This window comes from Procambarus clarkii, chromosome 37 (genome assembly GCF_040958095.1).
Source record: "Procambarus clarkii isolate CNS0578487 chromosome 37, FALCON_Pclarkii_2.0, whole genome shotgun sequence".
NCBI lineage: Eukaryota > Metazoa > Arthropoda > Malacostraca > Decapoda > Cambaridae > Procambarus > Procambarus clarkii.
The window spans coordinates 34,396,454-34,421,322 of NC_091186.1; the positions used below are offsets into that span (position 1 = coordinate 34,396,454).

Below are 24,869 nucleotides of genomic sequence, written 5' to 3' on the forward strand. Positions count from 1 at the left end.
TGGCACACAGTCTCACGCCTGGCACCCAGCCTCCCTCCTGGCACCCAGCCTCACGCCTCGCACCCAGCCTCACTCCTGGCACACAACCTCACTCCTGGCACCCAGCCTCTCTCCTGACACCCAGCCATTTTCCTGGCACCCAGCCTCACTCCTGGCACCCAGCCTCACTCCTGACACCCAGCCTCACTCCTGGCACCCAGCCTCACTCCTGGCACACAACCTCACTCCTGGCACCCAGCCTCACTCCTGGCACCCAGCCTCACTCCTGGCACACAAACCTCATTCCTGGCACCCAGCCTCACTCCTGGCACCCAGCCTCACTCCTGACACCCAGCTTCACTCCTGGCACCCAGCCTCACTCCTGGCACCCAGCCACACTCCTGGCATCCAGCCTCACTCCTGGCACACAACCTCACTCCTGGCACCTAGCCTCACTCCTAGCACCCAGCCTCACTCCTGGCACCTAGCCTCTCTCCTCGCACCCAGCCTCACGCATGGCACCCAGGTTCGTGCCTGGCACCCAACCTCACTCCTGGCACCCAGCCGCACTCCTGGCACCCAGCCTCACTCCTGGTACACAACCTCATTCTTGGCACCCAGCCTCTCTCCTGGCACCCAGCCTCACTCCTAGCACCCAGCCTCACTCCTGGTACCTAGCCTCTCTCCTCGCACCTAGCCTCACACCTGGCTCCCAGCCTCACTCCTGGCACCCAGCCTCACTCCTGGCACCCAGCCTCACGCTTGGCACCCAGCCTCACGCCTGGCACCTAGCCTCAAGCCTTGCCCCTAGCCTCAATCTTGGCACCCAGCCTCACGCCTGGCACCCAGCCTCACTCTTATCACCCAGCCTCACGACTGGCACCCAGCCTTACGCTTCACACCCAGCTTCACGCCTGGCACCCAGCATCACTCCTGGCACCCAGCCTCACGCCTGGCACCCAGCCTCACGCCTTGCACCCAGCTTCACGCCTGGCACCCAGCATCACGCCTGGCACCCAGCCTCACTCCTGGCACCCTGCCTCACGCTGGCACCCAGCCTCACGCCTTGCACCCAGCTTCACGCCTGGCACCCAGCATCACGCCTGGCACCCAGCCTCACTCCTGGCACCCTGCCTCACGCTGGCACCCAGCCTCACGCCTTGCACCCAGCCTCACGCCTGGCACCCAGCCTCACGCCTCGCACCCAGCCTCACGCCTCGCACCCAGCGTCACGCCTGGCACCCAGCCTCACGCCTCGCACCCAGCGTCACGCCTGGCACCCAGCCTCACGCCTCGCACCCAGCATCACGCCTCGCACCCAGCGTGACGCCTGGCACCCAGCCTCACTCCTGGCACCCAGCCTCACACCTGGCACCCAGCCTCACGCCTGGCACCCAGCCTCACGCCTGGCTCCCAGCCTCCCGCCTGACACCCAGCCTCACGCCTCGCACCCAGCGTCACGCCTGGCACCCAGCCTCACGCCTCGCACCCAGCCTCACGCCTGGCTCCCAGCCTCCCGCCTGGCACCCAGCCTCACGCCTGGCACCCAGCGTCACGCCTGGCACCCAGCCTCACGCCTCGCACCCAGCCTCACGCCTGGCTCCCAGCCTCCCGCCTGGCACCCAGCCTCACGCCTGGCACCCAGCCTCACGACTGGCACCCAGCTTCACGCCTGGCTCCCAGCCTCACGCCAGGCACCCAGCATCACGCCTGGCACCCAGCCTCACGCCTTGCACCCAGCCTCACGCCTCGCACCCAGCCTCACACCTGGCACCCAGCCTCACGCCTCGCACCCAGCCTCACGCCTCGCACCCAGCGTCACGCCTGGCACCCAGCCTCACTCCTGGCACCCAGCCTCACTCATGGCACATAGCCTCACTCCTGGCACCCAGCCTCACGCCTGGCACCCAGCCTCACTCCTGGCACCCAGCCTCACGCCTGGCACCCAGCCTCACTCCTGGCACGCAGCCTCACTCCTGGCACCCAGCCTCACTCCTGGCACCCAGCCTCACGCCTGGCACCCAGCCTCACGTCTGGCACCCAGCCTCACGCCTGGCACCCAGCCTCACGCCTGGCACCCAGCCTCACGCCTGGCACCCAGCTTCACGCCTGGCACCCAGCCTCATGCCTGGCACCCAGCATCACGCCTGGCACCTAGCCTCTCTCCTGGCACCCAGCCTCACTCCTGGCACCTAGCCTCACCCCTGGCACCCAGCCTCACTTCTGGCACCCAGCCTCACTTCTGGCACCCAGCCTCTCTCCTGGCACCCAGCCTCAATCCTAGCACCCAGCCTCACTCCTGGCACCCAGCCTCACTTCTGGCACCCAGCCTCACTCCTGGCACCCAGCCTCACTCCTCGCACCCAGCTTCACTCCTGGCACCCAGCCTCAAGCCTTGCACCCAGCCTCACTCCTGGCACCTAGCCTCACGCCTCGCACCCAGCCTCACTCCTATCACCCAGCCTCACTCCTATCACCCAGCCTCACTCCTGGCAACCAGCCTCACTCGTGGCACCCAGCCTCACGCCTGGTACCCAGCCTCACTCCTGGCACCCAGCCTCTCTCCTGGCACCCAGCCTCACTCCTGGCACCCAGCCTCACTCCTGGCACCCAGCCTTACGCCTGGCACCCAGCCTCACTCATATCACCCAGCCTCACGCCTCGCACCCAGCCTCACGCCTGGCACCCAGCTATACGCATGGCACCCAGCCTCACGCCTGGCACCCAGCCTCACTCCTGGCACCCAGCCTCACTCCTGGCACCCAGCCTCTCTCCTGGCACCCAGCCTCACTCCTGGCACCCAGCCCTTCTCCTGGCACCCAGCCTCACGCCTGGCACCCAGCCTCACTCCTGGCACCCAGCCTCTCCCCTGACACCCAGTCTTTTTCCAGGCACCCAGCCTCACTCCTGGCACCCAGCCTGTCTCCTGGAACCCAGCCTCACGCCTGGCACCCAGCCTCACGCCTCGCACCCAGCCTCACTCCTGGCACCCAGCCTCACTCCTGGCACCCAGCCTCACTCCTGGCACCCTGCCTCACTCCTGGCACACAGTCTCACGCCTGGCACCCAGCCTCCCTCCTGGCACCCAGCCTCACGCCTCGCACCCAGCCTCACTCCTGGCACACAACCTCACTCCTGGCACCCAGCCTCTCTCCTGACACCCAGCCATTTTCCTGGCACCCAGCCTCACTCCTGGCACCCAGCCTCACTCCTGACACCCAGCCTCACTCCTGGCACCCAGCCTCACTCCTGGCACACAACCTCACTCCTGGCACCCAGCCTCACTCCTGGCACCCAGCCTCACTCCTGGCACACAAACCTCATTCCTGGCACCCAGCCTCACTCCTGGCACCCAGCCTCACTCCTGACACCCAGCTTCACTCCTGGCACCCAGCCTCACTCCTGGCACCCAGCCTCACTCCTGGCATCCAGCCTCACTCCTGGCACACAACCTCACTCCTGGCACCTAGCCTCACTCCTAGCACCCAGCCTCACTCCTGGCACCTAGCCTCTCTCCTCGCACCCAGCCTCACGCATGGCACCCAGGTTCGTGCCTGGCACCCAGCCTCACTCCTGGCACCCAGCCTCACTCCTGGCACCCAGCCTCACTCCTGGTACACAACCTCATTCTTGGCACCCAGCCTCTCTCCTGGCACCCAGCCTCACTCCTAGCACCCAGCCTCACTCCTGGTACCTAGCCTCTCTCCTCGCACCTAGCCTCACACCTGGCTCCCAGCCTCACTCCTGGCACCCAGCCTCACTCCTGGCACCCAGCCTCATGCTTGGCACCCAGCCTCACGCCTGGCACCTAGCCTCAAGCCTTGCCCCTAGCCTCAATCTTGGCACCCAGCCTCACGCCTGGCACCCAGCCTCACTCTTATCACCCAGCCTCACGACTGGCACCCAGCCTTACGCTTCACACCCAGCTTCACGCCTGGCACCCAGCATCACTCCGGGCACCCAGCCTCACTCCTGGCACCCTGCCTCACGCTGGCACCCAGCCTCACGCCTTGCACCCAGCCTCACGCCTGGCACCCAGCCTCACGCCTTGCACCCAGCGTCACGCCTGGCACCCAGCCTCACTCCTGGCACCCTGCCTCACGCTGGCACCCAGCCTCATGCCTTGCACCGAGCCTCACGCCTGGCACCCAGCCTCACGCCTCGCACCCAGCCTCACGCCTCGCACCCAGCGTCACGCCTGGCACCCAGCCTCACGCCTGGCACCCAGCCTCACGCCTTGCACCCAGCTTCACGCCTGGCACCCAGCATCACGCCTGGCACCCAGCCTCACTCCTGGCACCCTGCCTCACGCTGGCACCCAGCCTCACGCCTTGCACCCAGCCTCACGCCTGGCACCCAGCCTCACGCCTCGCACCCAGCCTCACGCCTCGCACCCAGCGTCACGCCTGGCACCCAGCCTCACGCCTCGCACCCAGCGTCACGCCTGGCACCCAGCCTCACGCCTCGCACCCAGCATCACGCCTCGCACCCAGCGTGACGCCTGGCACCCAGCCTCACTCCTGGCACCCAGCCTCACACCTGGCACCCAGCCTCACGCCTGGCACCCAGCCTCACGCCTGGCTCCCAGCCTCCCGCCTGGCACCCAGCCTCACGCCTCGCACCCAGCGTCACGCCTGGCACCCAGCCTCACGCCTCGTACCCAGCCTCACGCCTGGCTCCCAGCCTCCCGCCTGGCACCCAGCCTCACGCCTGGCACCCAGCGTCACGCCTGGCACCCAGCCTCACGCCTCGCACCCAGCCTCACGCCTGGCTCCCAGCCTCCCGCCTGGCACCCAGCCTCACGCCTGGCACCCAGCCTCACGACTGGCACCCAGCTTCACGCCTGGCTCCCAGCCTCACGCCAGGCACCCAGCATCACGCCTGGCACCCAGCCTCACGCCTTGCACCCAGCCTCACGCCTCGCACCCAGCCTCACACCTGGCACCCAGCCTCACGCCTCGCACCCAGCCTCACGCCTCGCACCCAGCCTCACGCCTGGCACCCAGCCTCACTCCTGGCACCCAGCCTCACTCATGGCACCCAGCCTCACTCCTGGCACCCAGCCTCACGCCTGGCACCCAGCCTCACTCCTGGCACCCAGCCTCACGCCTGGCACCCAGCCTCACTCCTGGCACGCAGCCTCACTCCTGGCACCCAGCCTCACTCCTGGCACCCAGCCTCACGCCTGGCACCCAGCCTCACGTCTGGCACCCAGCCTCACGCCTGGCACCCAGCCTCACGCCTGGCACCCAGCCTCACGCCTGGCACCCAGCTTTACGCCTGGCACCCAGCCTCATGCCTGGCACCCAGCATCACGCCTGGCACCTAGCCTCTCTCCTGGCACCCAGCCTCACTCCTGGCACCTAGCCTCACCCCTGGCACCCAGCCTCACTTCTGGCACCCAGCCTCACTTCTGGCACCCAGCCTCTCTCCTGGCACCCAGCCTCAATCCTAGCACCCAGCCTCACTCCTGGCACCCAGCCTCACTTCTGGCACCCAGCCTCACTCCTGGCACCCAGCCTCACTCCTCGCACCCAGCTTCACTCCTGGCACCCAGCCTCAAGCCTTGCACCCAGCCTCACTCCTGGCACCTAGCCTCACGCCTCGCACCCAGCCTCACTCCTATCACCCAGCCTCACTCCTATCACCCAGCCTCACTCCTGGCAACCAGCCTCACTCGTGGCACCCAGCCTCACGCCTGGTACCCAGCCTCGCTCCTGGCACCCAGCCTCTCTCCTGGCACCCAGCCTCACTCCTGGCACCCAGCCTCACTCCTGGCACCCAGCCTTACGCCTGGCACCCAGCCTCACTCATATCACCCAGCCTCACGCCTGACACCCAGCCTCACGCCTCGCACCCAGCCTCACGCCTGGCACCCAGCTATACGCATGGCACCCAGCCTCACGCCTGGCACCCAGCCTCACTCCTGGCACCCAGCCTCACTCCTGGCACCCAGCCTCTCTCCTGGCACCCAGCCTCACTCCTCGCACCCAGCTTCACTCCTGGCACCCAGCCTCAAGCCTTGCACCCAGCCTCACTCCTGGCACCTAGCCTCACGCCTCGCACCCAGCCTCACTCCTATCACCCAGCCTCACTCCTATCACCCAGCCTCACTCCTGGCAACCAGCCTCACTCGTGGCACCCAGCCTCACGCCTGGTACCCAGCCTCACTCCTGGCACCCAGCCTCTCTACTGGCACCCAGCCTCACTCCTGGCACCCAGCCTCACTCCTGGCACCCAGCCTTACGCCTGGCACCCAGCCTCACTCATATCACCCAGCCTCACGCCTGACACCCAGCCTCACGCCTCGCACCCAGCCTCACGCCTGGCACCCAGCTATACGCATGGCACCCAGCCTCACGCCTGGCACCCAGCCTCACTCCTGGCACCCAGCCTCACTTCTGGCACCCAGCCTCTCTCCTGGCACCCAGCCTCACTCCTGGCACCCAGCCTCACGCCTGGCACCCAGCCTGATGCATGGCACCCAGCCTCACGCCTGGCACCCAGCCTCACTCCTGGCACCCAGCCTCACTCCTGGCACCCAGCCTCTCTCCTGGCACCCAGCCTCTCTCCTGGCACCCAGCCTCTCTCCTGGCACCCAGCCTCACTCCTGGCACCCAGCCTCACGCCTGGTACCCAGCCTCACTCCTGGCACACAGCCTCACTCCTGGCACCCAGCCTCACGCCTGGCACCCAGTCTCACGCCTGGCCCCCAGCCTTACGCATGGCACCCAGCCTCACGCCTGGCACCCAGCCTCACTCCTGGCACCCAGCCTCACTCCTGGCACCCAGCCTCTCTCCTGGCACCCAGCCTCTCTCCTGGCACTCAGTCTCTCTCCTGGCACCTAGCCTCACTCCTGGCACCTAGCCTTACCCCTAGCACCCAGCCTCACTCCTGGCACCCAGCCTCACTCATATCACCCAGCCTCACTCATATCACCGAGCCTCTCGTCTGACACCCAGCCTCACTCCTGGCACCCAGCCTCACTCCTGGCACCCAGCCTCACTCCTGGCACCCAGCCTCACTCCTGGCACCCAGCTTCTCTCCTGGCACCTAGCCTCACTCTTGGCACCCAGTATCACGCCTGGTACCCAGCCTCACGCCTGGCACCCAGCCTCACTCCTGGCACCTAGCCTCACTCCTGGCACCCAGTATCACGCTTGGTACCCAGCCTCACGCCTGGCACCCAGCCTCACTCCTGTCACCGCGTCGTCACTCCTCGCACCTAGCATCACTCCTAGCACCCAGCCTCACGCATGGCACCTAGCATCATTTCTGGCACCCAGCCTCACTCCTGGCACCCAGCCTCACTCCTGGCACCCAGCCTCACTCCGGGCACCTAGCCTCACTCCTGGCACCCAGCCTCACTCCTCGCACCGATCTTCACGCATGGCACATAGCATCACTCCTAGCACCCAGCCTCACTCCTGGCACCCAGCTTCTCTCCTGACACCCAGCCTTTTTCCTGGCACCCAGCCTCACTCCTGGCACCCAGCCTCACGCCTGGCACCCAGCCTCACTCCTGGCACCCAGCCTCACGCCTGGCACCCAGCCTCACTCCTGGCACCCAGCCTCTCCCCTGACACCCAGTCTTTTTCCTGGCACCCAGCCTCACTCCTGGCACCCAGCCTTTCTCCTGGCACCCAGCCTCACGCCTGGTACCCAGCCTCACGCCTCGCACCCAGCCTCACTCCTGGCACCCAGCCTCACTCCTGGCACCCAGCCTCACTCCTGGCACCCAGCCTCACGCCTGGCACCCAGCCTCACTCCTGGCACACAGTCTCACGCCTGGCACCCAGCCTCACGCCTCGCACCCAGCCTCACGCCTCGCACCCAGCCTCACTCCTGGCACACAACCTCACTCCTGGCACCCAGCCTCACTCCTGGCACACAACCTCACTCCTGGCACCCAGCCTCTCTCCAGACACCCAGCCATTTTCCTGGCACCCAGCCTCACTCCTGGCACCCAGCCTCACTCCTGACACCCAGCCTCACTCCTGGCACCCAGCCTCACTCCTGGCACCCAGCCTCACTCCTGGCACCCAGCCTCACTCCTGGCACCCAGCCTCACTCCTGACACCCAGCCTCACTCCTGGCACCCAGCCTCACTCCTGGCACCCAGCCTTACTCCTAGCACCCAGCCTCACTCCTGGCACCCAGCCCCACTACTGACACCCAGCCTCAATCCTGGCACCCAGCCTCACTCCTGGCACCTGACTGAAGGTCCTAAATGAGTCCATCTTAATGATGGTTACCTGACTACCAGTGTCCAGGAATGCAGTCAACCTCTTCCGGCACACCCTCACTTCAAAAGTGGGTCGCCCTTGCTCCTTGGGGGCCTTATCTCATAATTCCTCCTTATTAATGGGGCAGTCATCTCGTTTGTGGCCTCGTCCGCCACAACTCTAACACCTGGGGTCATAAGTGTAGTACCAGTGAGGAGGCAGACCAGCTCTATGGTGCCCTCCCTGTGGGAACCGACCTGTGAGATTTATATTTATTTAATTTATATGAATTTATATTTACGTTAATTTATATACTTCGATAGCAATTGGTATGATGTTAAGTGGACTGTATTTCTGCAATAATCTCACAAATCGATCCTCTACACATTGGGGGGGGGGGTTATATTGAATTTATATATATGCAGCCAATCAAACTACAATATTAAACTACATACATTGAAGAGGTTCCTTATCTTATTTGTACAGCAGGCCTTAGTCCACCAGGAATAACCAGGATGTAGACACCAAATTATCTTCTTTGAGGTAGCTTCCATCACCCTGGTAACTGATGCACTAGGCATGCTTCCTCGTCTTGACCTGTCAAAAGGGCGCTAGCTATGAAGCCAGAATCCTAATATATGACAGCTATATCAGAGAAAACACTGTACAAGGAACCATAAAGACCTAGGCTTAATTACCTTTAGTATGAGGCGATCTCGTGATCTAACCGGCAAACCCTATCTAATGACATTAATGGCCACAAATGATAGATAAATGGGTTTCGGCAGAACACTTAACTTGTATTTGTTGACAGCGTGTTGATAATGGTACACCTTTGGTTTCCATAACACTTCGTCCAAGTAAAATTAACAGGAGCCGAATTGCTCCCGTGCCTCTGGTCTAAGTACAATAACAATGGCTGACCCCTCCCTCCTCACTCACGCTACTGGTCTACATTATCTAGATGACAGTAAGTGGTAGAAGGGTCACATTTACTCTATTTTAATTCTGATAATTAAGTTAATTTATATGAGATGTTTTTATGATGGTAAAGTCCAAAGACTAATGTATTTAAGAATAATTCCCACCATAATAGGTGGTGAATTTATAATAGTATGTGGTAATGATATCCCGTTTTCTATAGACGGAAATTCCACTACAAGTTACATTTTCTATGGGTTAACTTGTTTATACAACACAGCAATATTATCTGTCTGTATGATATTATTAAATGGTGTCGGATTTTCCGACACTCCCCTCTGGTTGCTGGAAGAGTTACCTACACTCTCCTTAACACGATGCGAATTGTTCGTATCTACCGCTTGGACATAAGAGGATTGTCTGGTGTCAGTTGTATCCTTACACTGCCCCTGAATATTCTGTAAGTCCGTAGCGTACTCTATTAAACTATAATAATCCATCGTTACACTTGCAGCCGAAACGTGAGCTCCAAGTGTCCCGGGGATTGACATACACAACAGTTGTTTAGCCTTCTGACTAATTCTCAGGTCATCGTATCCTAACTCATACCTCAAGTCACGCACTCTACGCAAGATACCAGTTCGAAAATCTTTGCGCGTTTCATTCGGGCCTCGTTTTAAACTAGCTAAATACCTATTAGCTGTTTCCTCTGTTATTTTCTCTTTATAACGTCTCTTAATTGCTAACACAAACTCTGGCCATGTTTGCAAATATTGAAACTCTTGGTCCTGCATTATTGAACCATTGGGGTCTATACAAGCTCCCGCTGCTAAATTAATGTTCACCCAGTCATCCTGGGCAGCTGACAAACATGAACCTACTTGCCCTAGCCAGTCGTTTATTTTCCGGTTACGTTCCACTATATTTGTCGATAACTCTTTGCAAATTAGTTTGGGCAACACTGGTCTAGGTAATGAGAATGATGAAGATAAGGGCTGACGCATACCATGAGACGCAGGGGGCATGGAGTGTAGATGTTGGCAATGGTTAGGGAAGGGCTGGTAATGGGTAGGGAAGGGTTGGTGTAAGGTAGGGTTATAGTGATGGTCAGGTGGGGGGGAGGGTTGGGTAGGGTGATGTTGGTGTGAGGCAGGGGATTCTAGGGGTTGGTTCTGGGCAAGGCATAGGATGGTAGAGGAGGGTTTGGTCGTATGACCAAGGTTGGGGTTGCGAGGGGGAAGAGGTGGGATGGTATTGGTGGGGACAGTTACCTGAGTGGACCCCTGGGTGGACCCCTGGGTGGACCCCTGGTTGGACCCCTGGGTGGACCCCTGGGTAGGCGTATGTAAGCGCCCTGCCGGAAGGTTCACATACAGGGGTTCAAAGAGGCGTTTCCTAATTTCTGAGGATGGGTAAGGTGGGAGGGGGGTGGTTGGGGCGGGGTATGTGGGGAAGCTGCAGGCCGCCGCGCCCCTGGGGTGTTGGTGGGTTTGGGGGACGGTCTGCGGGGAAGTGGGGGAGGGGTGATGTCATTAGGCTGCTGAGTATCAGGGTGGACAAAGGACGGCTACCCAGCATGTGACCCCATCACCTGCACCTTGTGGATCGTCACCTGACTCTTGAACCGTGCTATCCACTTGGACAGCCTGTCTCGGTCTCCAATTTCAACTTCCACTTCATCTGAGGAATTATACAGTGTCATGGCTAAGTCCCCACGTGCGGCCTCAGCCTGATCCTCTGAAAACCGTACTGCTGGAAGGTTCCGTTGGCTAAGCCCTCCCTGACTCCTTAATGTCTTATCTGAACTCATGATGCCAATAAACTACGTCCGAACGACTAGTTCACCGGACTAGCGCTGACCCAAAAATGTTGAAAAAAATTAAAAAAAAAAATCTTTGGAACTAACAATAATCCACTGAGAACAAGACAAAAACTCACAACGTCGTTATAACTAGCCCCTTTACTTAACAAGGATGGTAATTTTAATGTCACTTCTAAACCAAAAAAATGTAAATAGTTTTCAACCTGCTTGCTCTTAAGACAGATAATAATCGATATTACTTTCACCGCGTTGGGACAATTTCTCATACGCGATACCAGTACACAATTTCCCACGCACTATTCATTAACAATAATTCACTGATAGAAACTATTTGTACTTCCTATCGGGAAACTGTAATTATTGCTCGTATGAGCTTAACTAATAATTACTCTTACTCCTTAAACCTACAGCCACATCACGTGACCCAGAGTGTTTCCCTCGCTACTCTCGCGGGTCCATTATTATTATTAACATCTTTATTGACAAAATTAATTACAATTTTGCCTAATCTGAGGATTTTGATAGTCTTATTAAATAGAGGTTAATGCTAGTATTCACTGTCACGCAGGACAGAGGGTCATACATAAGACAATAGGTCTAAACTGTAGGCTGGAGCACATATATATCATGGTTACAATCAATGTTTTAATATTCGCGGGTCCACAGCTCAAAACTTGTTGCCACACCCTGTGACCAGACTTCAAACGCCAGGCGTCCCTAGACGTGAGTCAACTGACACACTAGTCCCCACTAGCATGCTGTACAATACCAGTACAACTCAGATTATCGCGTTCAAATGGAGTAAACAGTCAATCGCGATAATTTGAACAGACGTACTTAATAGCTACACCGAACAGCACAAGACGCGTGAGCCTGAACACTGTAAAACAATGTTCACCACCTCTAAGCCACCATTGTAATATCTCGCCTCGTATATCTCGACCGCGCACCCCGACTACCACTGAGCTAACCGTGCAAGCTCCGCTCTTTCTATGGTTACCTTGACCTTACCTTGAGGTGTTTCCGGAGCTTAGCGTCCCCGCGGCCCGGTCGTCGACCAGGCCTCCTGGTTGCCGGACTGATCAACCAGGCTGTTGGACGCGGCTGCTCGCAGCCTGACGTATGAGTCACAGCCTGGTTGATCAGGTATCCTTTGGAGGTGCTTATCCAGTTCTCTCTTGAACACTGTGAGGGGTCGGCCAGTTATGTCCCTTATGTGTAGTGGAAGCGTGTTGAACAGTCTTGGGCCTCTGATGTTGATAGTTCTCTCTCAGAGTACCAGTTGCACCTCTGTTTTTCAACGGGGGTATTCTGCACATCCTGCCATGTCTTCTGGTCTCATGTGATGTTATTTCTGTGTGCAGGTTTCGGACCAGCCTCTCTAATATTTTCCACGTGTAAATTATTATGTATCTCTCCCGCCTGCGCTCAAGGGAGTACAGTTTTAGGCTCTTTAGTCGGTCCCAACGGTATTACCCAATGGTAATAACAGATGCTATATCGATCATGTAAGATGTTAACACTCGGGCCGTCATACGAAGACGTAAACCAGTAAACAGAGGAGAGAGAGAGAGAGAGAGAGAGAGAGAGAGAGAGAGAGAGAGAGAGAGAGAGAGAGAGAGAGAGAGAGAGAGAGAGAGAGAGAGAGAGAGAGAGAGAGAGAGAGAGAGAGAGAGAGAGAGAGAGAGAGAGAGAGAGAGAGAGAGAGAGAGAGAGAGAGAGAGAGAGAGAGAGAGAGAGAGAGAGAGAGAGAGAGAGAGAGAGAGAGAGAGAGAGAAAGAGAGAGAGAGAAAGAGAGAGAGAGAGAGAGAGAGAGAGAGAGAGAGAGAGAGAGAGAGAGAGAGAGAGAGGGGGGGAGAGGGAGAGAGAGAGAGAGAGAGAGAGAGAGAGAGAGAGAGAGAGAGAGAGAGAGAGAGAGAGAGAGAGAGGGGGAGAGGGAGAGAGAGAGAGAGAGAGAGAGGGGGAGAGGGAGAGAGAGAGAGAGAGAGAGAGAGAGAGAGAGAGAGAGAGAGAGAGAGAGAGAGAGAGAGAGAGAGAGAGAGAGAGAGAGAGAGAGAGAGAGAGAGAGAGAGAGGGGGAGAGGGAGAGAGAGAGAGAGAGAGAGAGAGAGAGAGAGAGAGAGAGAGAGAGAGAGAGAGAGAGAGAGAGAGAGAGAGAGAGAGAGAGAGAGAGAGAGAGAGAGAGAGAGAGAGAGAGAGAGAGAATGAGGCAGAGCGAGAATGAGGCAGAGCGAGAACGAGGCAGAGCGAGAATGAGGCAGAGCGAGAACGAGAGCATGGGAGGGAGAACGAGAGCGAGTGAGGGCGAGGGAGAGTGAGACACTAGTGAGGGAGAGTGAGACAGAAAGATAGAGATAATCGTAGTCACAGCCCTCGTATGAGTTACCGAGTGACGCTACCACCACCCTGAGTTACCGGACAGGGGACCGGAGTGAGATTCGTAGGTATTGCAGATGGAATAACCTACCAGGACAGGTGTAGGGGACAATTGAACGGTACAAGGATCCTGGCCTGACACTCGAATAATCCTGACCACTTGGGAACTATAGAGTACACAAGAATAAGGCGGGACACACCCAATACTAACACCTCAACACGGAAGACGAACGGGGTTAAGAGTACTGAATAATTAAGGACACTAGGTCACTGGGGCAAAGGGGACGGTAGGCCCAATATCACTAAGACAAGGAACCATTAATACACATTTAATAACACTTAACAATATATGACTTTATTTGAAATAATTAAATAAGACACTCCCTAACTATATTCCCTACTAGAGGCCATGAGTACTGAATGAGGTGCTTTAGTACAAGAGAGGGGTCCGTCTAATTACCACACGCTAACACAAGCTAAACAAGCTTCAGAAAGCTTCCTGGCAATACGTTAGTAATGAATATATATGATATATTTACTCATTATAATGTTGGTGCTGAACGTACACGAAAAAAACATAATTTTAATCTGAAAAAGTATCTTTTTATAAAGAAATTAGACGAAAATAAAGAGCTGATGACGCCAAATCAAGTCGACGATCCAAGAAAGAAAGGATCGTTTAGAAAGGAAAGGTTAGAAAGGAGGAATCCAAGAGCTAACAGCTTTAGCCTATGGGTACAAATAGCAAATACACGATCAGTTCAATATTTATTTATTTACATATTTGTTTGTGTTATATACAAGAAGGTACATTGGATTTGTCAGAGTACATAACAGTGGTGTTCTTACAATTATTGCAAAGCCACATAGTTTTGGGCAAGTACTTAATCTAACAGGGGGGGGGCTGTATGGCGCCCCCCCATCCCGGCAATTAAATGTTAACCGCATAGAATGTTACAGTATTACACTGTCATTTTACCCAAGGTAGCACTTTTACTAATGTAAAATGTAATAGCCCCATTGTTAGACTTATTCTCTGGAAGTTACACATTATTACATTTACCCTTGTTACACTTACTAAGTTTAATATACAAGGTTATTCTCAGGATGTTAACCTTCAAGCCATTTTAATCAAACAAGTACAGTGCATTGTTAACTTACAGCGTTAATGTAAATAAGTTATTTTACCCAGGATAAAAGTTTTACCAATGGTTATTACCTTATAGGAATGTATGTACTTAATATGGGAGAGTGATCACTAATTAGCCATTGTAATACCAATCTTTGGACAGCGTTGACTAGCTGGCCTTCATTTGTTACAGCCAAATCTTCCATCCATAAGGCGGATAGTGTTAAAAACATAAGAACAAAGGCAACTGCAGAAGGCTTATTGGCCCATACGAGGCAGCTCCTATTGGCCCATACGAAGCAGCTCCTATTGGCCCATACAAAGCAGCTCCTATTGGCCCATACGAAGCAGCTCCTATTGGCCCTTACGAGGCAGCTCCTATCTATAACCACCCACTCCCACTCATATACATGTCCAACCCACGCTTGAAACAATGAAGGGACCCCACCTCCACTACGTTATGCGGTAATTGGTTCCACAAATCAACAACCCTGTTACCGAACTAGTATTTACACGTTCAAGTGCATTTATATCCATTGTATACTACGGCGACCAAAACTGAACTGCATAATCTAAATGGGGCCTAACCAGGGTGTTAGATGGGTTAATATAAAATAGTCATAACTTGTAATTACAGTTCTATAGTTAATGTTGCAGATGTCATAAGATAAACAAGTAAGAAACTTTCATGCAGTGAGAACTTACATACAATATGTAAACTTTCTATATTTAAATTTTAATTTATAATGAAGAAAATGGAGTTAAATATAATGAAATAATTAAACAGAGTACGACAATGTTATTTAGTAACAAAAAATTAAGGAAAATAAAATAAACTTGTGCTCTAAATATATAATTTTAAACAAATCAAATAAAATGAATATGCAATCTCTGTACCTACTAATTAATATGTATGTCAGCGACCACAAACCTTTCGCATATAAACTGTATGGCTGTGACATGAACCCTCACATTTATCTCTCGAGTGTATAAATGTTTCCAATTTCATTTAACATCTAAGTGAACAAAAGGTAAAAAATAGATAATAATCGACAGTTTTAAAAATCCGAAAATAGTTAGTTTAAGGATGTGGTTCAGTGACTCGTAATTGTTGTTAGTCCACAACTTATCCATTTTGGCCTTTGTGTGAGGTACACACACATAATTCCACAGAGAAGATTTTAAACGGCAATCAAAATATTCTTTGAACTTTGGGTATTTGGAAAAGTACCCAATGAGATTGTTGATACCTGTTTCAAACTTTTCCTCACAGTCCCTTCTAACTAGTCCATTTGTACCAAAAATTTTCTTTAGGATAATAATCCTTTCGGTGGTCGTACAACCAATAATATCAGTCAAATAGCGTCTAACATTTTTCTTTAGATGGTTACTACACAATAAGAGTGTTGCATTCGGAAAAGGAAGGAAAGCCAAGGTTTGCTTCAATGGAGCAGTCTCCAGAACAATGAATATGGAACTCGGGACCCCACAAGGCGGAGTCTTAAGCCCTACACTATTCAATGTACTTATGAACGCCAGTGCAAATATTGATTTTCCGGAAAGAACACAACAAGTGGGATATGCAGATGATGTCCTAATACAAGCTCCCACCTTGGGAAAAATTGAACAGTCCATTGAACTCCTTGGAAGGAAATGTATTGAGCTCGGTTTCACTCTCTCCACAAACAAGACGAAGGCATACTCCCATCACAAGCGGAGAGCAAATGAAGAACTGCAAATTAATGGTGTAACACTTGAATGGGTTGACCACTATCGGTATCTTGGCGTCACTGTCGGCTCTAACAAGGGGAAGAAAGAGGAGCTCAATCAACTCATAGGAACATGCAAAAGTCGACTCAGGGCACTGAAAGCTATGACCTGGAATGGACATGGAGCCTCTATTGCCGTGCTTAAAATGATGTACACAGCCTATGTGCGCTCCGTCGTAGACTATGCCGCACCAGTTCTGTGCACCTACTCCCAAAGCAATATGAAAAGGCTTGAAAGCATTCAAAATGAAGCCATTACAATCATTCTTGGAGTTCCAAGAACTGCCAAAACGTCTAATCTACGAGAGGAGTTGTCCCTTCCCAGTGTTAAAAGCAGAATTCAGGAGCTGAATGCTAAGCTTGCAATTAGGATAGCCAGAGATCCCCATTACAATGATATTGCTAAGAAAAAACTGAGCTCTGTGCTACTTTCAGGGGGAAACAGGAGAAGCAAAAAATGGCATCACAGATCAGTCTGCTACCTCGAAGAGCTTCACCTGCTTGAGCAAGCCCGTGAGCTCCTGCCTGTAGAGAGGTTACCACCCTGGGAGGATGACTCATGCAAGATCATCATCAATGAAATGGCAATGAAAAAATCCAACATGATACCACAAGAAATGAGGCACAAGTATCTCGAGGAAATTTATAAAGACGCCGGAGATGAACTAGATCAAATCTACACTGACGGGTCATCTAATCCTGTCAATGGCAGGGCTGGTGCAGCATACACGGTAATCAAGAATAATGCTTTCCAACGCAGAAATGAAGAAAAAGCACGTATTGAGAACTATGCCTCTTCAACGCAAGCAGAGCTAACTGCCATTGTTATGGCGCTAAGGTTTCTTGAACGGAACACTAATGGTGCAGTGATTTGCACCGATTCAAAAGCAGCACTACAAAGCCTTCTTATCTTGAGAGGTTATCTTGAGATGATTTCGGGGCTTTAGTGTCCCCGCGGCCCGGTCCTCGACCAGGCCTCCTAAAAGTAGACCTCCTCCCTCCTTAGGCCTCCTCCAGCCTAAGTAAAAATCGGGCAGAAAATCTTGCAATAGTTGCTGAAATTAAGAGAGCTTTGAGAGTACTTACCAATCAGGGAGAAACACTCCGACATAAGGAAAATTGACTTCGAGGCCCCAGTAGGAATGAGCGATCACAGTGTACTGACGTTTGAGTATCTGGTCGAAGAAGGGTTAAAGTACTCGAGAAAGGTAACTGAAAGCAAAAGGCTAGCATTCCGTAAGGGAAATTACGAGATAAGGAAATTCCTAACGGATGTAACATGGGAATCAGAGCTAAGGGTAATAGAGATAAGGGTAATCAGAGGTAATCAGAGGTAATCAGATAGAGCTATAACCAAACCTGTCTCCTGAAACCCACATCAAAAGAATAACATCTGCGGCGTATGCGAGGCTGGCTAACATCAGAACTACCTTCAGGAACATGTGTAAAGAATCATTCAGAACTTTGTATAACACATATCTAAGACCAATCCTGGAGTATGCGGCCCCATCATGGAGCCCGTACCTTGTCAAGCACAAAGCGAAGCTTGAAAAAGTTCAGAGATATGCCACTAGGCTAGTCCCAGAACTAAGAGGCATGAGTTACGAGGAAAGACTGTGGGAAATTCATCTCACGACACTAGAAGACAGAAGAGTTAGGGGAGACATGATTACTACCTACAAAATTCTCTGAGGAATTGACAGGGTAGATAAAGATAAACTGTTTAACACAGGTGGTACGCGAACAAGGGGACACAGGTGGAGACTCAGTACCCAGATGAGCCACAGGGACGTTAGAAAGAACTTTTTCAGTGTCAGAGTAGTTAACAGGTGGAATGCATTATGACCCCACCCAAGATGCAGTATTTGCCATTATCGATTCAACCAACTGTCATGCATTAACGTTAAGCTAATTGGCTGATGTGATTTATCTCCTTTCTTGACAACTGGAATAATACTAGAAACCTTCTACGACCCTGGCATACTGCCTCTCATGATTTATGATGGTAGTTACTATTTGGTGGAAAGTACCAATATATTCTTTCATATGTACAATATGGATTTTTTATTTATTTTAGTCTGCATAGAGTGCCGCTGTTTGTATGCAAGCTGTGACCTTGCAAATGAGGATTTCCTGGGAGGGGTTGTAAATATGTAAGTGTAGTGTGGATTACACTACACTGGTCAAGGGATGTGGTGTAATTGTTGCATCCACCTTGCAAGTTGAACTGATAGCAATGTTGGTGGCCCTTAAAATGATTGAAAACACTGTAGTAGACAGCTATATTTTTTCAGACTCCAATTTCTTCACTACTAGCATTAAATAGTTTACAATCAAATAATGACGTACTTGTCTCCGAAGCAATTTCTTTCTTTATTATGCACCCCATACCTGTCGGAAAATCCGACACCATTTAATATATCATACAGACAGATAATAATTGCTGCTGTATTACCAACAAGTTACCTATAGAAAACGTAACTTGTAGTGGAATTACCATCTATAGAAAACGGGATATCATCACCACATACTATTATAATTCACCAGCTATTCTGCTGGGAATTATTCTTAAATACATTAGTCTTTGGACTTTACCATCATAAAACATCTCACATAAATTAACTTAATTATCAATATTAAAGTAGAGTAAATGTGACCCTTCTATCACTTTCTGTCATGTGGACAATGTAGGCCAGGCGTCAGTGAGGAAGGAGGGCAGCCATTGTTTGTACTAGACCAGAGGCACACGGGAGCAAATACGGCTCCTGTTAATTTTACTTGGACGTAGTGTTATGGAAACCAAAGGTGTACCATTATCAACACGCTGTCAACAAATCAAGTTAAGTGTTCTTTCCGAAACCCATTATCTATCATTAGTGGCCATTAATGTCATTGGGTAGGGTTAGCCGGTTAGAGCACGAGATAGCCTCAAACTAAAGGTAATTAAGCCAGGTCTTCATTGGTCCATGTACAGTGTTTTCTCTGAAATACTTGTCATATATAGGATTCTGGCTTTACAGCTAGCGCCCTTTTAACAGGTCAAGACGAGGAAGCAAGACTTTGTGCACCAGTTACTGGGTGATGGAAGCTACCTCAAAGAGGATAATTTGGTGTCTACACCCTAGTTATACCTGGTGGACTAACCTGCTGTACTATAAGATAAGGAACCTCTTCAATGTATGTAGTCTAATACTGTAGTTTGATTGGCTGCATATATATAATTAATATAAACCCCCCTAATGTGTAGAGGATCGATTTGTGAGATTAAGAGATTATTGCCGAAATACAGTCCACTTATCATTATACAAATTGCTATCGAAGTATATAAATTAACGTAAATATAAATTCATATAAATTAAATAAATATAAATCTCACAGGTCAGTTCCCACATTATTTGGTCCTTCGAACCGGATGACGGATTATTTGATCCTATGAACCCACATTTGGTCATCTTAGTACCGGATGAACCAGTTAACCAGTGGATTCATTAAATATACTAGTGCAGTGTGATTTAAACAAGGCCAGCCAGTCAAAGACGGCAGTGTTGCCTCAAGCCAGTTCACGAGCCCCGCTCAGTTCAGATCAGCTTCGTCAGCGGTTTCATGCACACCCACAGAGATTTGGTGGCGTGTTATTTCGTGAAATGACAGCGCTAATATTGAAGCCAGCCAAATTAGTGGCTGTGTCCTCGCAAGATTGTTCACGGATTTTGTGGTGTTAAATTTCGCGAGAGATTATCCACGAATTTTGTGGACTTTATTTCGCGAGGTCACTAATAATATTTAATACTTCTTGATAATATTAGAAGTTTCATAGAGGCTAATTAAGAGGCTATTATCAATAATTGTGTATATTATTTCTCCAAAATAGAGAATTATTTAATATATATTGCATTAGTGTTCACAGTATAATATTTACTAATTGCTAACCCACAACAGGGTAGGATATTTACCATTGACTAGTTGAACTATTATTGCTCATCCTAGTCCCATTATTACCATAGTCAGTTGTACTATATTCAACAACCTAACACCATTAATGAATGGTCCAGACCCTATTTTGGGTGTAATTTTTATCAACTCGAGTTGAGTTGTGTATATATAATAATTTACTTATGATCATTACACCTTTGAGTGATTAATTAGTGTCTCTACCATCCTAGGGTGATATAGAAGAGCTAACCTAAAGGTACTTCCAGTGACACTGGTTTATCACTCAAATCATTAGTGTGTATGATTGTATATATATAATGTGTATTAATTTTAAGTGCTAACCTCTAGTAGAGGTAGGATTATTGCCTAGTGAGTGCAGAATTTGACCCTAGGCTACCATTAGTACTTGCTCACAATTTATGAGCCAGTGGTGCCCAATTAACAAGTCACCATGACTAATCCACAGAAAGCAAAGTGTGCTTTAATAGCAAGCAAACGCCAACTAACAAGGGATCTCAACCAATATGAATAGTTGTTATATGAGCCTGTAATTAATTATCATCGGTTGAAAATACCACTGTTACAGATTCAAACCCAATTGCATATATTGAAAGCAAATAGGAAATCTTACCAAAATCAAGTCCACGACGACGTAGTAGTTGAAGATGTGGAACCATTCCTGTCTGACCTAGCACAATATGAAGAAGAAACTCAAGCCAGGTTGGAACATTTACACAGGATAATTGAATCAGAACAATTAGCAAATACATCAAATAAAGTAGATAATGTTATGGATGATCTGGATCTTTTTGAGAATAAATGTCAAGCCAGATTAGATCCTTTAATCAACAAGGATAAAGCTTCACCCACTACAGCTTCACCCAATATTATACCACCAGAAATTAAGCAGTTCTCAGACAATTTATCCACAGTCTCTGTGGTTTCTGAAAACCCAATACCTGAGGCTACTAAGTTAACATGCCTCCAAGCTAGAGGTGAAGCTGAACCAGTAGTAGAAAATGTAAATGAAAATAGCGACAGCACTAATTTCCCAGTCCAGCCTCCTAGGAATAATGCTGGCAATGAGAAAACTGTTATACATCTAGTACTACAACTGCTGGATTTACCTCAACCTGATCAGACTGCTGACTCATTACAATCCTTCAGCATGGAGTTTGAGTCACTACTAAGAACATTCAGTCTTAAGGTTGATATAACTACTAGTGAATGGATGACCAAAGTAGTCCTTCAACGAAAATTGTCCAGCAATATACTAGATGAATTATATGCACATCAACATAACACCATCCTGACAGTACAGGACATCATTGAAGGTTTACATTCCATCATAAACAAACGACGTGCAAATGAGGAAGTTAAAGCCTCTTGCAAGCCTTCAGAAATAGAAAATAATAGTCAATCAAAGGGTAAAACAACTACCCCAAATAAACATCAACCAATTACTCAACATCAAGTTGCAGAAAATCTGACAATGCAGCAAAATCCTCCAAGCCTACTGTTACTAGTTCACCCAAACCGGTAACTTCCAAACGTGCAGTAGGCTGGGGGACATGTATGTTCTGCAAAAAGAAACATTCAACATACTGTTGTGCTAATTATCCAACCAGAGACACTCGTATTGAGCGACTCCAGGAATTAGGGAGATGTGCAAGGTGTCTCAAGTCACACAACATAGACTATTGTGATACCCAATTCAACACCTGCAACAGGTGTAGAGGTAGACACCATGCAGCACTGTGCAAATATACGAAATTAACGTATTCAAGACCCAAGGTGGAAGATAGCATTCCCACCACAGTACAGTACTGCAAGGTGCAACAAACAAAGAGTGTCCATTCGGCAAAGTCTAAAGGTAATACGACTTTGCCTACTGCCCAAATTACCATCCTGAATAAGAGGGCCAAGGTCCATACCCGTGGGTTGTTTGACCAAGGGTCCCAGAGAACATATGTCACTAAAAAGTTGGCAGATGAACTACAATTAAGGCCTGTAGCCAACCCGTTCTCACACAAGACAGCACATATATGACTTAATGCTTAAAGTCAATATGTTGAATATGAATTAGTAAATATGTGATATATTCCCAGTTACTTTTTTTCCAAAGCCCAAACTCTTCCTCACGTACCAATTTACGTCTCACAGTACCCGTCCGTCAACCTAGATAGCAGAATAGTCGTGATTGGTTCAATTATAAGGAAAATTGTACTTTTCAGGTCCCACATGGGTTGTGAAATTTACCTACTATTGTCCATGCTCTTAGAATATTATAGATCAGCTACTTCCTATTGAAGGCTCGTAGTTTTGTTTTGAGAAATATTAGTTGTTCTTAGTAAATTATAATAAGCACTAAAAATGATTACATAGAATAACAGTCCTTCACCAATCAATATTATATACCATAGTTTGTGCTTTACAAATCTTTAAAGGATGTTTTGTAGGAACGCTAACAGAAAACGATGGTTCATTGGAATGTCTATGGGGTAAACTACTGTAAACAGGATGGTATTGTGTCTACTATACCAACTACAGGATCGGTATATTGTCCACTACCACCTGTTAGGTGAGTAAGGGGTGCAATACCACCCGCAGGATGGGTATGAGGGTCACATCCACCCAGAGGATGAGTATGGGGATCACATCCACCCACAGGAAGGGTATCGGGTCCAATACCACCCACAGGATGAGTATGGCGTCCACTACAACCCACAGGATGGGTATGGGGCTCCAACCACCCATAGAATAGGTATGGGGCTCCAACCACCCATAAAATGGGTATGGGGTCCAATAACACCCACTGGATATGTATGGCGTCCATTGTCGAGCTCGCAAACCGCAGCATTCATCTCAGAACCATGCCTATTTCACGCAGATTCCCTTAATAAACGTAAGAGTTTTATATGTCACAAGAAAGATAGAAATATAAGCTTTATTCTAAATACCTTACCATGGGCATATTTAAATTTAAAGCGAAGATACGTGTACTTTTATAATAGCCGAGCTCCGACCCCGGACAGATCGATCGACCGAGCAACTCTCTCTCAGAACAATGTTTATTTCACGTGAATTCGTTAATAAACATATATGTTTTATATGTCTCAAGAAAGACAGACATATAAGCTTCACTTTAAACACTTTACCATAGACATACTTAAAGTTCTAATGAAGATACATGTATTTTAAAAATTACGGAGCTCCCACCACGTACAGACTGAACGACAGAGCAACTCTCTCTCAGATCAATGTTTATTTCACGTAAATTTGTTAATAAACACAAATGTTTTATAAGTCTTAAGCAAGATAGAAATAAGAGCTTCATTTTAAATACATTACAATAGACATATTTATAGCTCAAGTGAAGATACATATGTTTTTATAGTAGCACTCAGTAGCTTGTCGGGCATGGAGTGCAGACGCCTACGCACTTGCCGATATATTGTATAATTAACAAAGATTCGCTAATAAAGCCTAAAATCTTATATGCCTCCAGAAAGACCGAGATATGAACATTATTATGATTGCACCAAATGAAATATATCATGTTCGAGGACAAAGATATATCAATTTTAAATTAAGTTTCGACTCTCTCTTGGGTGAGAGAGATGGGGCGACTCTCGCCCCATCTATTGGAGATTCTGTGCACTAAATACCCAAAGCTACTCAAACCCTCATAGCATTATTTAAGTAATGAAGTAATATGGTATATTTACTCACTATAATGTGGGTGCTGAATGCAGAACATGAGAAAACATATATTTACTCCAAACTAATGTAATTTCATTATTAAATAAGTAGCATCAAAGGAAGTCGACGGTCCAAGCGTCAATGTTGTGGAGCGACTTATCCAAGATATATCGTTGTTTGGAAATTGTTTGTTGGCATATCCAGGGGTCGCACTTCTCTGCTCAAATTATCACAAATTTAAATTATAATGTTAACAAGTAGAATACGTATTTTTAATAAAATCTAACATAACTAGCCAGAAAACATTTAACATTTATTAAAAATATATGTTTGGAAGTTAAATCGACTTCATATTCAATTTCTTTCTTTACTATGCACCCCATACCCATCCCGTGGGCGGTGGTGTACAGGATTACAGAGGCACATAATCGGTTCAGGAACTGAACCCTCTAGTTCGTTTAGCTAAGCAAATAACAATATATGACGCTAGTTAAAATATTATCAATGTTGTATACACATGTACACACCCTCATACATACATGTATATATATATATATATATATATATATATATATATATATATATATATATATATATATATATTATATATATACGTATACACATATACATACATATCTAATCACCCACACAATTACACACATCAATAATCTTTGTGTCACAAGTGACATTACAAGAGGCTCACAACAGTCACTACGAGGCACTTACATCTATAGTGAGTCACACAGTTACTAGTCTTGCTGCACACCCACCCAACTGGGCGGCAGCTTTACAGTCATGTGCATGCATTACCTACAGTAAGCAAATTTTGGATACTTCGCTAAAATTTCGGGCAGCACATCATTATGAATGAAGGACTTACACATTTCTTGGACACTATTGATGGTGTTATTTCTAAATTCCGCAATTTTTTCACATTCCATTATATAATGACGCAAAGTATGCGAATAGTTCTGCTGACAGAGTTTACATTTAGTCAAATGTAAATCAGCAGA

General features: G+C 49.6%; 1 protein-coding gene across 1 annotated transcript in view; it reads right to left on the bottom strand.

Moving 5' to 3' along the window:
• LOC138371902 (nuclear transcription factor Y subunit beta-like) overlaps nt 1-10,936 on the bottom strand; it is a 36,584-nt gene extending 25,648 nt beyond the window's left edge. The window contains exon 1 of the mRNA XM_069336951.1: nt 10,718-10,936. Within this exon, the coding sequence (XP_069193052.1) occupies nt 10,718-10,936 (219 nt within the window). The remainder of the gene's footprint in view (nt 1-10,717) is intronic.
• Nucleotides 10,937-24,869: the final 13,933 nt, after the last annotated feature.